Source organism: Plectrocnemia conspersa, unplaced genomic scaffold, assembly GCF_051122295.1.
Source record: "Plectrocnemia conspersa isolate PC_06_02 unplaced genomic scaffold, ASM5112229v1 ptg000012l, whole genome shotgun sequence".
NCBI classification, from domain to species: domain Eukaryota; kingdom Metazoa; phylum Arthropoda; class Insecta; order Trichoptera; family Polycentropodidae; genus Plectrocnemia; species Plectrocnemia conspersa.
Genome location: NW_028277176.1, coordinates 11,936,285 through 11,951,543, shown reverse-complemented (window position 1 = coordinate 11,951,543; position 15,259 = coordinate 11,936,285). Strand labels below are relative to the sequence as shown.

General features: G+C 30.0%; 1 protein-coding gene across 7 annotated transcripts in view; it reads left to right on the top strand.

The window, feature by feature from the left end:
- Positions 1-5,999: 5,999 nt before the first annotated feature.
- qvr (glycosylphosphatidylinositol-anchored protein quiver) overlaps positions 6,000-15,259 on the top strand; it is a 31,228-nt gene continuing 21,968 nt past the window's right edge. For 5 of the 7 annotated variants that reach the window (XM_088199821.1, XM_088199819.1, XM_088199825.1 and 2 more), the window contains exon 1: positions 6,000-8,451. Coding sequence is in view for 3 of the 7 variants with exons in the window: in XM_088199825.1 (XP_088055951.1) it covers positions 8,379-8,451 (73 nt within the window). In the remaining 4 variants the exon portion in view is untranslated. The remainder of the gene's footprint in view (positions 8,452-15,259) is intronic. The other 2 variants (XM_088199817.1, XM_088199818.1) reach the window with 2 other exon arrangements.

Below are 15,259 nucleotides of genomic sequence, written 5' to 3'. Positions count from 1 at the left end.
CGTTTTTTTTTAACCAAGATTCTGTCACATCACTATTGAACACAATTTTTTAGTATTTTATTCTTGCTAATGAACAATTTTATTGATCTTATAAATCACAGCTATTTTTTTTATTAACATTAAACTACAAAACCATATTTCTAGTTGATAAATCCAGTATTAAACAAAGACCTATATATTGGAAACAATTCCTGGTTATATAAAAAAATAATTTGTATACCTCGGATGCTGATAAAACAATTATTTTTTACAATATGATCACTTTTAATAGCATTTTTACGATTGTTAAGAAGAAGACTGTTACAAACCAAAATTATTTTTGCGATTTTCGTGTGAAACAAATAGAGATAATCAATACACCAATGTTGCAGCGAGATAGAAATGATTTTGGAAGCTCGTATAAATCACTAAATAATATTTATAACAGTCTGTCTAATTACAAATATTTTTAATACTGATAAATAAAACACAATAAAAAATAATGATTAATATTTTTTTGCTAAAAATGTATACATCAAAACTTGATTTTTGGTAATATTTTTAACAAGTTGGAAGAAATTCGTTCTGGTTCTGAAATAGTTTTTAGCAATTCATATACCGGTTGTAAAGTGGAATCACAGTATACAATACACTAGGTATTACCTACAAAGCATATCTTTTTTATCAGTAGGTAATAAAATCCTAAATCTACAGGGGTTTCATTTAACTGTTTATTTTTACACTGATATTTAGCAAAATATAAATTACTATAGGATTTAGGTAGTAAATAAAGTAGAAATTTCACAGTTGTATAGAGTTTACAAAAAGCTAAAGGACAAAAAATAATACTGAAATATCGGTATTTCCATAGAGTTGAACTGGTAATATGGCTAATCTCAAGTACTTAAAAGGTGGTGAGAAATAATAAAGACGTGTACTGGTCTATCCAGTGGTTGAATAATAATTGAGCTTCACAGATCATGAGCCCCATAATTTTTTATATTGGCATATTCATTAATATTATTGCGCAATATCATCATGTTCCCTTGCAGGTGTAAGTTTTAACATTCCGAATTTTATAGTGTTCTCGTGATTTCGGCTTCCCTGCTGATAACAGAATTTATGTCCCGAATTTTAAAGAAAAATAATGCGTTGTTTGCTGATAATATTGCCCGTTGGCGTGAGAATCTCGGTTCAGATTAGTTTTTGCTAATGTCTAGCTTCTTCTATTTAATTAACTCAGGAAGACATTCATTTTCGATCACCCTCTTACCAGGAACTCGCATGATTAGCAGGTAAACAAAGGGTCGATTTGTTATGGTAGAAAGTATTTAAAATTATCATCAATAAGATATTTCGACAACATCTTTGGTTACCACAAAGTCAATATCGGTGTTTCAGTATGAACAAATTGAACCGAATGCCACTATTGATAGCATTAGCTATCTGTCGACATTACAGTAACTATATATTATTTACAGTATGAGTTGATGATATAATTTTCTCTTATGGAGAGAATAAAAAACACGCCATTTTTTCAGCGTTGGTATTTTTAGCGACTGACCGCTATTTCTCCCTTCTTTCTTAGTAATAGTAATGCTAGAGACTATTGACAGATTTTTTTACTTCGTGGCTAATTTTATTAAGCAAAATTATGTGTTTTTAAAGGAAAAATGCTAAATAAAATTATAATTATAAAGGGATTTTTTATTAAAATTTGTGGCTTTTAATGTGAAAAATCGTAAAAAATTTTGCTGCGCGGCTATTTTAATTTATTTAAATTTTTAGTTTTTCAGAATTAAAATTACATATATTATGTGGTAAAAATCATATAGTAGAATTGATCAGATTTTATCTTGTGTTTTCCTGATAAATAAAACTAACAACTGAATGTGGTCCACGACTCTGAAAAGGTTACCAGCGCCTGGTGTAGAGCAGTATGTTGCGGACAACTCAAACATTTCCACTCATTTTGCCTTTTATCCAACCCTCACTAAAAACTTTGCGTCACGTCACATAGAACTAAAGCGAGATGCAATTTTTGTGATATACTTGTTTACATTTGTAATCGGAGAATATTTCTTTGGTAATAATAGTAATTTTAAGTAATGGTAAAATATATTTTAGAGCCCTAGATCTCTAATCACACGAGAAAACCGTCGAGCTCAAATTTTGTTATAAACTTATAATTAATATTATACATATTTTTTTTTAATGAAAAATATAATAATTTAACCCAAGTCTCCTCTTTACTAAACATAACCTGTATCTATATTCTCAGTAGAGATAAAAGTAAGCATAGTATCTAAATAGTGGGTGCATACGTATTTCATTCCGCGGTTTAGCAGAACGGATACGAAAGGAGTATGAGTCAAATTTCCGATTCGCAGACGCAAACGTGCGCCAAACGGATCATGAGATGTTTCGGAAAATTCATTGGATTTTTTTTCGCTAGTTTCAATTTTCCCTGCATGTCGCCGTGCGGCGTGCGCATGCGCGCGACATTGCGCCAAATGTGTGCGAGAGAGACGGCGCAACAACACTGAGCGTGCCGCGTATGCCGAAGAGCGAGATGGAGATAATCGAATCAAAAACACTAGCGTCGGAGATATTCAATATTTTCGAACTTGTGCTGTAATATTATAATTTAATAAATTAAATAAAAATATAAAAACAACAATGATCACAACGTTAGCCCACCTCAATATATAAATGTTTATTTTAATTAATTTAATGGTCGATTTTATTGGTGCTATTATCTGAATATTCAAATGTAAAATTCAAATTAGAATGTTTAATAATGTTGCAATACGTAAAAAAATGTATATAATAAATGTTTAATTTTATTATTAAAATATTGTATACGAATACTGAAACTCGTTCAAGGCGAAAATCAGCTGAATCGTCATAAATTATGAAATCCCATACTCGAGTGTCATTTAACTTGAGTTGTCTCTATTCATCGAACCCTTCAAAAGTTTGCTTCGATCGATCCCATCTTTTCTCTTCGCCTTTAATCTTATAAATGTATTTTATATCTACTAGTATTTGAGTTTTTAAGAATAATCAGACAGATAGATTTAATGATATTTTTAGGCACCTAAAGAGAATTATATTTACCCAACTGGTTGGCATAGAAACGTTTTGTTATCTATTCGCGCATCCACTTTGTGTAAATTGACACGAAGAGTTTTTACCATTTGAAGATCTTGTAGAGATGAAGAAACGTGACATGATTGCAAATATCATGTAATGTAGTTAACATCCAATATAAACGACAGTATGATTTGATATATGTACGTACAATATAAATTTAAAACATAACAAACGTTTTGATGGAAAGTTTACTTACTTACATGATATCTGCAACTATGCTTCACATTCCTGTATCTTTTCACATCTTAAATGAATGAGCAATGTGCTAATTTACACAGATACGAAGACGCTTTTGTGTAAGCGGTATCAAATGTTTGAAATATTACTGTTTTGTTGCAGTCATTTTAATGACTAAAATGTTTTTGTATTGTTTTAGTTAATACACTAAAATTAAATCAAAATTTCTAAAACTGAAGAAAAAAAAAGAAATTTAGAACAATATAAACTGTTTGAAACTAACATTTACTAAAAATGTCTGCATTAGATTATTGAGAAATAATTAGAAATATATGTATATAGAAATGCTTACTTTTACTAAAAATGTCTGCATTAGATTATTGAGAAATAATTAGAAATATATGTATATAGAAATATGAATGTTTTAGCAAATACTGAAGAAATATTGTAGAAATAGCGTTTAAAAAGATGCCTAGCCTACGTTTTATGACAAACTAAGAAAATTTGTAAAATAAAATTTTAAAAAGTAGTGAAAACAACTACCGTGTAATTGCCAACAATCAGATATATGTTATTTAAATTTCTTCCATGCGCATATTGAGATTATTACATATAATTGTAATCATTGACAGTTTATAATAGACGTTTGATGACCAGTGTATTAAATTTTTATAAGTTAAATTTACTGTATTTAAAATAAATTCTAGTGCCGCTGCCGAGGCTCGAACCTGCAACCTCAGTGTTACTAGTCTAAGACGTTACGGACTGGGTTATTTCGTCCTTAATGAAATACTATGAATCTAGAACGACCACTGACTGCTCTTTTAAAAAATCTGAAATGACGTTCCTGAATGAATAGTCATGCCAAGGTTTAAAAAATGTTGATGCCTCTAAAAATGACATCACAAATTTTAGTTATATTAGTTGTTTTAACGTCATAACTAATTACTTTGAATACATATATTAAATAAATCATATTTTCAAGTATTTGTCAATGTAGACTTTTCACCATCTAACGCTCTGGTTGTTATATTAAACATAAGTGATGTTAATTTTAATGTGAGCTATCATTAGTTTTGAACCACCGCCTGTAAGAAAATACGACATTCCTCAAAATAGATTTTGTCTCTGTGGTTATCACGATTTTTTTGATGAAATTACATCATCAAGGCATTATTTGGCAATTGGCCAGCTTATATCTATTTCCTATTCAGTGATGTGGTTAAAATTTTTATTGAAATGAAAATCTTGAAATGTATCTATTTACTAGAAATAATAAAAATTTCCATATAATGTTACTTTTTATTTAGATAAGCAGATTCCAATTATATTTTTACTGTTTGAGGTGAGTTTGCATTGTGCCGTTTTATAACAAATAATTAACGTATTAGGGATTAGATTGAGTGTGTATTATTATTTTACTTGTGCAATGGTACAGTTTATTATTAATTTGAGAGTTAAAATAGGGCAAAAGAGATTTTTTATTAATATATGGCAGTATCCGTAGCACGAACCATTTTAAATCATGCAATGCACCATTTTTGCCTGCCCTTGCAGTATATATTCCCACAAATTTAGATCGATCTACGTCAAATATAACCACTGAGAACCCTGCTTAAATCAAAGACACACTCCTTCCATTAGCTACCATAAATATATATTTTAAATACTTTCTATTCCAAAATTTCGCAGTAGCACTTTAGGACTTTAAGAGAAATATTATCAATTGCTTAGAACACTTTTTTTACACATTATTTCACTCTAGCATCCAGGGACTGCATTTGGAGAAGGAAAGAGAAGCCCCCCCCCCCCGCATTTGATTCTGGCCAGAAACATATATGGCATTTAATGAAATACTATGAATCTGAATGAAATGGAAACGGCAATTTGCTGTTCAAACCCAAACCTAACCTACAGGAATTAAACCTAAACTGAACCTAATGAAAGTTTTAACACTAATTATAGTTTTAGCATTTTTATTAGGGCAAATCCAAAATACTAAGGGAAAAATAAGTGGAAGAAAAATTTCAAACAGACGTCGCATCTCGCATATTGCACCATACTACACCATTAGTAAGAACAAGATTAGACAACTTGTTGACTACATGACGCAAAACTACGAAAATAACACGTCAAGTTTACATGTAATGCTTCCTCCACACTCTCTGGAAGTAGGCCATGGTTGGGCAAGGACGGAAAATATAATGTGTTAATTCGGGGCTACTTCGGTCGAGCTCGGGTCTGCCCGCTCTAATGTTTCGGCGACCTCGACCATATTCGGTAGACCTTTGGTTCGGTAACTTCCAGAGAGTGTAGAAGAAGCATAAGAGTTTAATTCTTTAGTTTTTTGCTGAAATATTGTCGATAACCCGCTTAATAATAATATCGCAGTCATGTTATCGACGATTTTCGTGTCAGGCGTCATTGTTTAACTTTTTTTAGTTTTTTGGTCACATATTTTCATGGATTGCACTCAGTTTTTTGAGCTCTCTCTTACATTACTGAAGTGAAATAGATTCTTAATCGACTGCTAGGGAGAGAGTGTTGCGTCAGACGCCGCTCTTGAGAGATGTCTTAGGAGGAGGGTAGGAATTGCAGATTTTCGGCAAAGGGGTTCCTGCGAGCCCCCTTTCAGGGGTGCCTGATCGGTGCCGGTGCGCCAGCGGTGCGCCAGTGGCGCGCGGGGCGGCGGGATCAATATCCATGTGCGCGGCGAGCGGGCCGGGCGTGCCCGCGCACCGCCGCTGGCCACCACTGGCCGACACCCGCGCCATGTCGCACCCCTCGCGCCGAGAGGGGATTCGAACCGCGGCACGCGCCTAATCCGAGCGACACACTTCCGCACGCCCCGACGCCGACCGACGCTAACCCACTGACACACACGGTGCGACATATAGCGCGCGCGCTGATACCTCGTCGCGAAAAAATCATCGTTCCGATAGATGCACTAGTGATTTAAAAGTGATTCGTGTTTTACTTTATCGGTGTTTTTTTTGTGCCGCATTGGGTTGAACGCGCGAAAGGCTCCTGTGACGTTTTATATCAATATATTATATATTAAATAATTAAACCGATATTACGAGACAGTAAACCTAACTGTCAAAAGATCATAAATAAATAGCTAACCTAACTAAACTGAAATAAAAATAAAATAAAATAATAGTGAAAGAAACATAGTTTAAAATGTGATCAAAAATAAAATTTTAATTTTAAACTAAATTTTAATTTTAAAATAAATTATCAATAAATATAAATCAAAATACCTAACTTAAATTTTGATAAAATATTCTGAAATAATTTATTTAATTAATTATATGGTGTTTATTCGAACAAAACCCCACATACACAATACATTAAATAATACTTTTTAAATATATTAATAATTATAAATATGGAATGTCATATTTTTATTAGCATCATTTTATATTAAGCCAATATTACTTTTATTCTCAAACGTAATTAAAAGTAATCAACTTTACCAATAAATCAATTGAAGCTTTTCAACTAAGCGACTCCATAAATCAATTTATGCATTAAGCGTTATTAGAGTAGTTTTGTAGCAATTACATAAATAAATAATATATACAGCGAAACACTTCCTGATTACAAACTTGTACTAAATATTAAATATTAATGTAAATTTATGGGAGCCTTTCAAGTTATTATACTAGTTACGCGGAAGAAACAGATTTTTTATTCAAGGGTTATATGGGTCATCCTCGTTAATCAGGAAATTTTATACGCAACGCGGCTTTTCATGCGCATAGCATTCTCTATCCACACATATACACACACACATATATACACACACATAACATCTTGAATTGACGTTTGAAATGTACATTTTCGTACGATGTACATCAATCGGAATTCTTAATTCGCGCGCTTCCGGTGTCACGCGTCATATTTTCACACCTCTCGTTTTACATCGCGATACTTGGTCTTAAGACAGCATTTTCTGTGCATGCAAATATGCATGTTTATACTCAAATCGTTCATTTTTATTACTTCCTGGGTCAAATGTCAAATTCTCTCACCTTTCATAATCTAACTTGGACTAAAGCTTACTTTTTTTGAGCATAAATAATACATATTTTAAAATTACAATTGTATATCTGGCAATATCTTATAAATAATTTTTCAACATTGTATTTTTTATAAATTTGTTCGCGTCTTGTGGCCCAAAATAATCTGAAAAGTCAAAATTACTTATTTTTTATTACATTCTAGTTTAAAATCTAAAAAAATCACTATTCACGTAGAATATAACCAGAAACATTACAACTTATTTTTGATTGCATAACATCTTGACTCAATTCCATTCAAATTGTTAATTTCCATATATTATACAAATCGTAAACTGTATAAAAATGATAATCTAAAGTGATTTTTATTCGAATCTACAATCGCATTTAATTCGAAAGTATAAAGTTGTTTGAGATTTATTTGATGCACATGATACATCTCAGTTACACTCGATTCATAATTCGCGCGCTTCCGGTGTCAAACGTCAAATGTTCACACGTTACATTCGATCTCCGCCCTTGGCCCAAAGCTCGCGCTTTACGAGCGTGCACATAAAATAAAATATACGCGCGCGCGTCTCCGCATTGTACGCTTTCCCTCGTGGGCTGTAGCCACTTGACAAGCGTCGGCCGGCGCCGCCGCATTGTCCGGTGTTGCCATAACAATATTTTTATTTTGAAAAACCGCAGGAGTGACTCGAGCGTTCCCCCCCCTTTTCAACGACGGAGCTGTTACGTAACCGCGGTGCATCAAAAACGGTAGATATGATCATGACATCGCGTGAAAAATTATAGCAAATTTTCACAAAGTCAGAAGCGATACAGCAGCGAACGTTTGAGATGCTCTGATAGTGCGCCACTTGAAAAAAAAGACTTAAAAATAATTGATCCAAGTCATGATTGTTAAAAAATCAAAACCATAAATGCGATCGTGCTCGAGTGTTACGTGATATTAGTTAAACCAAACTAAACTGTGAAATTTATACGTATTTATTTTTAAAATAATTAATTAATTAAATGGCGTCTGAGATGCGTTGACTGATGGTTCTGCCGCTGAGACGGATCGAGAGACTTCAAACTCGTTTCAAGATGAACTGGATCATACCTGTGCCAGGTGAGTGGAATCCCCTCAGAATCACAACAATAAACAAAATCAATACACACTACGTAAATATTGATAAAATCGCCGTAACTACAGTAATTTAAGTGAATAAATATATAGTGAATGTAGAACGAGGGTTAACGCTTGTGACTCTTTTTTAAGTCGCCAACTTTTCCAGCGGTTTTCAACATTAGAAAGAATATACAAGTCAAAATGTTTTTTATAAACTAATAAGTGTGTTAAATTATTTTTTCACTATATCTTAAAAATAATATTTATGGTTAAAAAATAGTATGAAATTATTTTACAAATTTTGTTTAAATAATTTTTGACTTTCTAATTATAAAGATATTCTATCTACAATTTTTTCAGTTTTTTCGATATTTCGGCAGTGATACATCTGCCATGATCATGAATTCGAAAGAAATTGATTATGGCAGGTGCATCACTGCTTAAATATCAACAGTACTATCTAATCACGATGAAGCCCGGCTTAAAAATAATATATAATATGTACATACATATGTATATATACTCGTGAACCTTAAAAAATAGTTACATATGTATAAAATGTATATAGATACATACATATATACGATTATAATTGATCAAATTCACTTAAATATAACTGCAGTGTTGCTAACTACGACAATATTTTTGCCATAAAGATAAGACAGCTTGATTTGTGTATTCTAATGTGTCATAAGTTTTCTCTAGAAGATCTTGTTGTTTTAGATACTCTTGATTTAATCTTTGAAACTTTTGATCTTGAAAAATATTAAAAATATGAAGACGACGATTCCTAATATTTATATTGTAATTATTTAAAACTAGATATCCGTTTTTAGTTCAAAACTATATTTTTTTACTTATATTTTGTTATATATTAAAACAGATAGTAAAATATTTTTTATTATTATTATAAATATCAATGTAATTATAGTGTTTACTACTTATAATAATGAAAGTTTTGTAATAAACGCATCTTTATGGTATAAAAAATAATAAAAAAAACTGTAAATGCTAATAAAAAATAATTATTAAAATCTACCTAATACATAACTACAATCACAAAAAGCCTGTATTAATTGGGTCAGTTATTTTGTTTGCTCCTAGTCAGTTAGTTAAGTAAACAGTCAGTAGTTTCAATAAAAGGTTAGATGTAACAGTCAGCTTTTATAATAAATTGTTTGTTTTTAAATAAGTGGTGATTATATTTTGACTTAATGTTAATATTTTAATATATATTATTATTATGCAATATGAAAAAAACTAAACTCATAAATATGTATATACTAATCACATTTAAGACCTTAAATAATAATATGAATTTAAATGTAAATGTAATATTCAATAAAAAAAATTGTTGTGGTATAATCGCCGGTATGACCAATTATTAACGGAAATCGGAAGTTTACTGATCATTTATCAATAAAATACGGAACGTATAGATCAATGTTAAAGACCGTTCATGAATAAACTACTCACTATTTATAATTAACTGAATAATAAAATTACTGACCATTGCACATATGTAAAGATTAATGATTATTCCTAATGAACTAACAATTGTATTTGTTGTCTCATATCATAAAAAAATAAATATTAAAATACATATTTTATTGCACATACGATTTTTAATTTAATTAATTTTTATTTTAATATATACGTATATATTTGAGTATTAAAGTAGTGTAATATAATTAATAAGAGAGAATAAATTCAAGCGATTAGTATTGCAAAAATGCTTGCTTGTAAGGAATATTGTAATATTATGTCATCAAAAAGAGTCTGTAATGAAACTGTTAAAGGATAACTACGCGTTTGTTCATTCTATAATTAAGATGAAACTATTACATTGTTTAGCTTAACATAATAAAATTAAATCATATTTGATTGTTAAAATTAAAACAATCCTGTGAAACAATTAACCTTAGAAATAATTCACACAGTCCATCACGGTCAATGTTAAACCTCTGATCCCACAGTGGATTAATTTTGCACATTTTCCACTTAATTAATTTACCAACTGTCATAAAATACAGCATTTAATTATTGCTATAATGTAACTATATATGTGCTATGTGTGTCAATGCAGCCAATTTATTCATCATGACTCAAGTGTATTAATTTATTCATCATGACTCAAATGTGACCTTCATTTAAGAACACTGCTTTAATAGTCCTCATTGTTTCAATTGTGAAAAACTTCCTGAATTGTGCAGCTTTACGATTTTTTTATTGCAGCACATCAAACAATTTTATCAGCAATCGATCGATTTCATAACAAAACACCACACAAAGAACATAAAAAAATAAGACCAATCGCGCAAAACCTTAACAATATACTATTTCCGGACAGATAATAAAAGAGTTATGTTTTTTTTATTAGAGAATATTAAAATTATATATGAAGAATAATAATCGTTAAATTTATTGATCATTTAATCTACGAGCATAATTTTTATTTGATGCATAAACAAGTTTAAATGTACTTTGAGATAATCTAACAAAAATACTAATAGAATGTGATAAATGCCAATTAAAATATATTTTAATACACTAATCATACTATTAAATAAGACTGTTACGATTAAAATTTCAATTAGAATTTCACAGTGCCTGTCGCTTAGCATAACGACGAAAGCTCTCCTTTCTTTGTTTTGTGATAATCTGACTAATTTTCTAAAGAACAATATCCTTATAAAGTTTTCCAATCATTCTTTGATGGCTAGGAATGATATGAAGATCAATATATAATACAATATCTCTTAAATATATATTGAGTTTTGGTTTCTGGATCACTATTTTTAATAACAAAGTTTATATAACAATAAATCGCTTTGTGTCTACATGGAATAAGCGACCAAAAGAACTGCATTCATTTCCTCTATCCCTTTGAGTACAATATCAGGTTTTTCTGCTCCTGCATCTGCAGATAGATTGAATTTAGATTAAGTTATTGATTCGCGCATATTGTCATTGTGCCAAAAGTGTCCCTATAATAAAACTAAAGAACAGATTAAAAGCAACTGATATGTTTCTTCTCAAATCTAAAAATCTCATAACTAAATAAACATATACCATGTAGTTAAAAAGCTTAATAACTGTTAATGCTATTTGTAAATTACAAATCTAAATGAAAACGAATTTATATTAGTGATTTAACTACTTTTTTAAGATAATGAAACCATTGTAATCGGCACAGGCAGCCGTTAAAAATAGTACCAATAAAGTCTAAGATATATGTAGACTGTCTGATTGTTTTTAAAATGCTTATTTTAAAAATAATTTAGTGTTCTACAAGTTATAAATTATAAATTACATGTTTCTGGCTTTTAGCCATTATCATGTTTACAGGCAGCCGAAATTACAATAGTTCAAATAAAAAATAGAGGCAAAAATATGCAATATTCAATAAATAAAATTTAAGGAAAAAATACTAAAACCTTTATACAATAAGAGAAAAAAATAAATAAAAAATAAGATATATAATTAAAAATAACACTTGCGATCTGGGGCTATTGAAGTCGTGGCTACAAATTTGCCATCAAAGCAGTATGTGCTTAGGCATTTTATGTTTATACTTGAAATTTAGAGTGATTTTGTCATAGTTACCAATTTTTGCAATTAATTAATACTAATGTGTTTTTTTATTGTATTTTTGAATTACTTGTAAATTATTAAAATTATTTTTACACGTATGTTATTATCAGTTAGACTGTCTGATCAATCAGTTTCGGATTCAGGCATTTTAGTTTTGAATATTCAATTCGGTTTAGACATAAGCTAAATATTTATAAATGATGTTTACGGATAGTCGATAGTCAATAGGAAGAAATCGGGCAAAGTGCTATTAACAACAAATGTGAGATTTTGTCATACAAGAAAAAAATCTCACGTCCTGTTAGTGATATTCGCCGGTAGCAAACAACGACCCGACAAAAGTGAGCAGGACAAAAACGCGCAAACAATTGAAGATGCAATAAAAAAAATGTTTTAAAAATTATAAAAAGTTTTATTATTTTTTGTTTTAAATATTTGTGGAAAATCGATTGTTATTGTAGTGTTAAAAAAAAACTATCGTAGAACTTATTAGGCAGATATTGTTGAATTAAATAATAAATTCGAAAACTTTCTTCATAATATGAGATAATGCTGCTAAAATAGCTGTTGATGATTTTAGTGATATAAGTTGTGAGGTACATACCCTCGTGAAATACGTGATAAAATATTGAGTCGATTATAAAAATACTGAAAGTGATGCATTGCGATGGAAAAAACTTTTGACGGTTTCGCAGAGTATTTTTAAACCATCAATGATATGACGAATCATCTTTGGCTCCCGAACGCAACGGAGGCAATCCTAAATCACAGTCTAGCTGTTCATCCGTTTTAGTCATAATTTAACTTGACATTAGTACATATTGTCACTGAAAGCTTCATTATTTCCTGATTCATGAAGATGTAATATAATCACACTAATCCACAAAAAAATCTCGATATAATTATTTATAAGTATTATCACAACCATCTGTAGGTTTTAATGTACCAACAACACGGTTTTCGTCCGCGTCGTTCCACGGACACTAACAATATTTTGAAGATCTTATTTTGTCACTGAAATTTTTATAATTTTCTGATCCATCCACAATTATTTACAAGTTTATTTATAAATTCGGAAGTAAAGCATTTTCGATTTCTCGTTGGTAGTTTTTAATCCGATTATTTAAGTCACCCTCGTCAATATGTGAGCTGTTACATAAAAAAACACATAAAAGCGCATTTAGATTATGTTTGCTTGATGATGCTAAAACTTGTGATAAAGTATCGCAAAAATAATTATAATTTAATATATTATTATTATTAATTATTGAACAAAATTAATAATTAACACACAAAAACATCTAATGCCCCTTAAAAATCCTCAAACTTTGACCTCAGTACTAAAAAGTGACAAATTACTCTCAGCATCATTAACTCTTAAGAGCTTTTCGCCGAAGCTTTTTCCGGAACTCGTAAACCGGCGAGTTTAAAACCGTTCGACTTTCGCTTTTAAAAATCTATGTTAAGCATCGCCGTTCTATTTTATCTCTAGCCGAGAGATCGATATGTGTATAGACGAGGATATAAGGCCATCTCCCGCGGGTTTTCGATTCATCGGAAGCCATTTCGGAAAAGACTCCTTTTCCCCTCAAGTAGCTAAAGTTAACCGTTCAAAGCCCGGTTAAAGTTAACCGTTCGAGTACGTGCCGCGCTACCAAACATAATTACCCCAGTTAGCATAGCACGAATGATTAAAATTGTTCAAATCGCGTGATTTAAGTTACTGGACCTTAAAAAAAGATTGTGCATATATGCCATGGACGTTTTATTCTATGAATAATTGAACATGTCGCACTATTCGTGCTTAGCAATAAACACGCATGGGTATATTATAAATTTTGTCATTCAGTATGACAGATATGAAGAATGTAAACAGTGCATATGCTTTGATGAGATGCATTTAAACTGCGACACGAGTGTGATTTTAACTGACCTTACAACTACGAAGAGTTAACAGCAAGCAATCTAATGTTAAATATTAAATTGAGATTCTTCAATCACTGAAGCTTTATTTGAGTAATTTATTTGTCAGATCTTAATGAACTGTAATATAGAAAAATCATAGCTTAGTTATTTATTTAAAATAAATCATCTAAATTTGACCAATCTTAAAGATTCAGGGCGGAAACAGAATATTTGTTGTTGTCTTATATTAAAGGTTATCAGTAAAATTTAGCATGGATTGTGTAATCCGGAGTTGTTTTATTATCGGATATATTTGAGTACTGACCCTCGGATTTATTCACGATTTTTTTGTATAGAGAAATTGTTAATGCTTGTTTTACGTTTCTATAAAGTCCAAAAAAATATTTTACGACAAATTTTATCGCAACGATTGCTGGTGGTCCTTAGATAAATATTATATATATATATTTTTTTGTGATTTTTATGATAGATACCAATTTATCTATGTATTTATTATTATTTTATTTTATTTATTTTCACTACATTTATAAAAAATACATTAAAATAAAAAGTAGCACTAAAAATAAATCAATAAAAAATTCATAATTGCTTCAATTAAATATTTTTTGAAACATAAGTTTATTCTATAAATATGTTAAGTTTTAATACCAAGTATTAAATTAACTGATTAAGGTAATAAACCAGAAACTTGTGATATTATTTTTTAATTCATTTATATATTATAGTTATCAGAAAAATAATTAATAAAATTTTATGCATTGTATAAATAAATTATATCTGTATAAAATAGTTATATATTTAAATAAACATCAAATGTCTTATCTAAAATAAAAAAATCATTTTAAAATATTACTTGAATCAATTTAACACATATAACGTCATATCTATAAAATATATACATATTTGATGACCCCTAAATAATGAACAACGTTTTTATCATTTTACTTAAAAGTAAGTGTTTAATTCTAAAGGTCACAAATATTACTTACTTTGCATTAAATATAAGAGAAAAAACAAGTGCAAGATAAACAAACAGTAGAATGTCCATAAAAATATTTTGCCGTTCGTCGATAACAAATATGATAACAACGGTTAAATTTGTCAGTTAAAAAGACAAATGCGATTCCGCGCAATTACCTAACCTACGTGTCGCGTTTTGTGTATAAAAAAGTAGAACGTTTTTATGTTCGTTTGTAATATCGTGCGAGTTTCGTGTGTTTGGTATTTATTTTTTATATTAGATTTTTTGTATTTTTAACTCAAGTGGAATCGCCACTTTACTAAAATA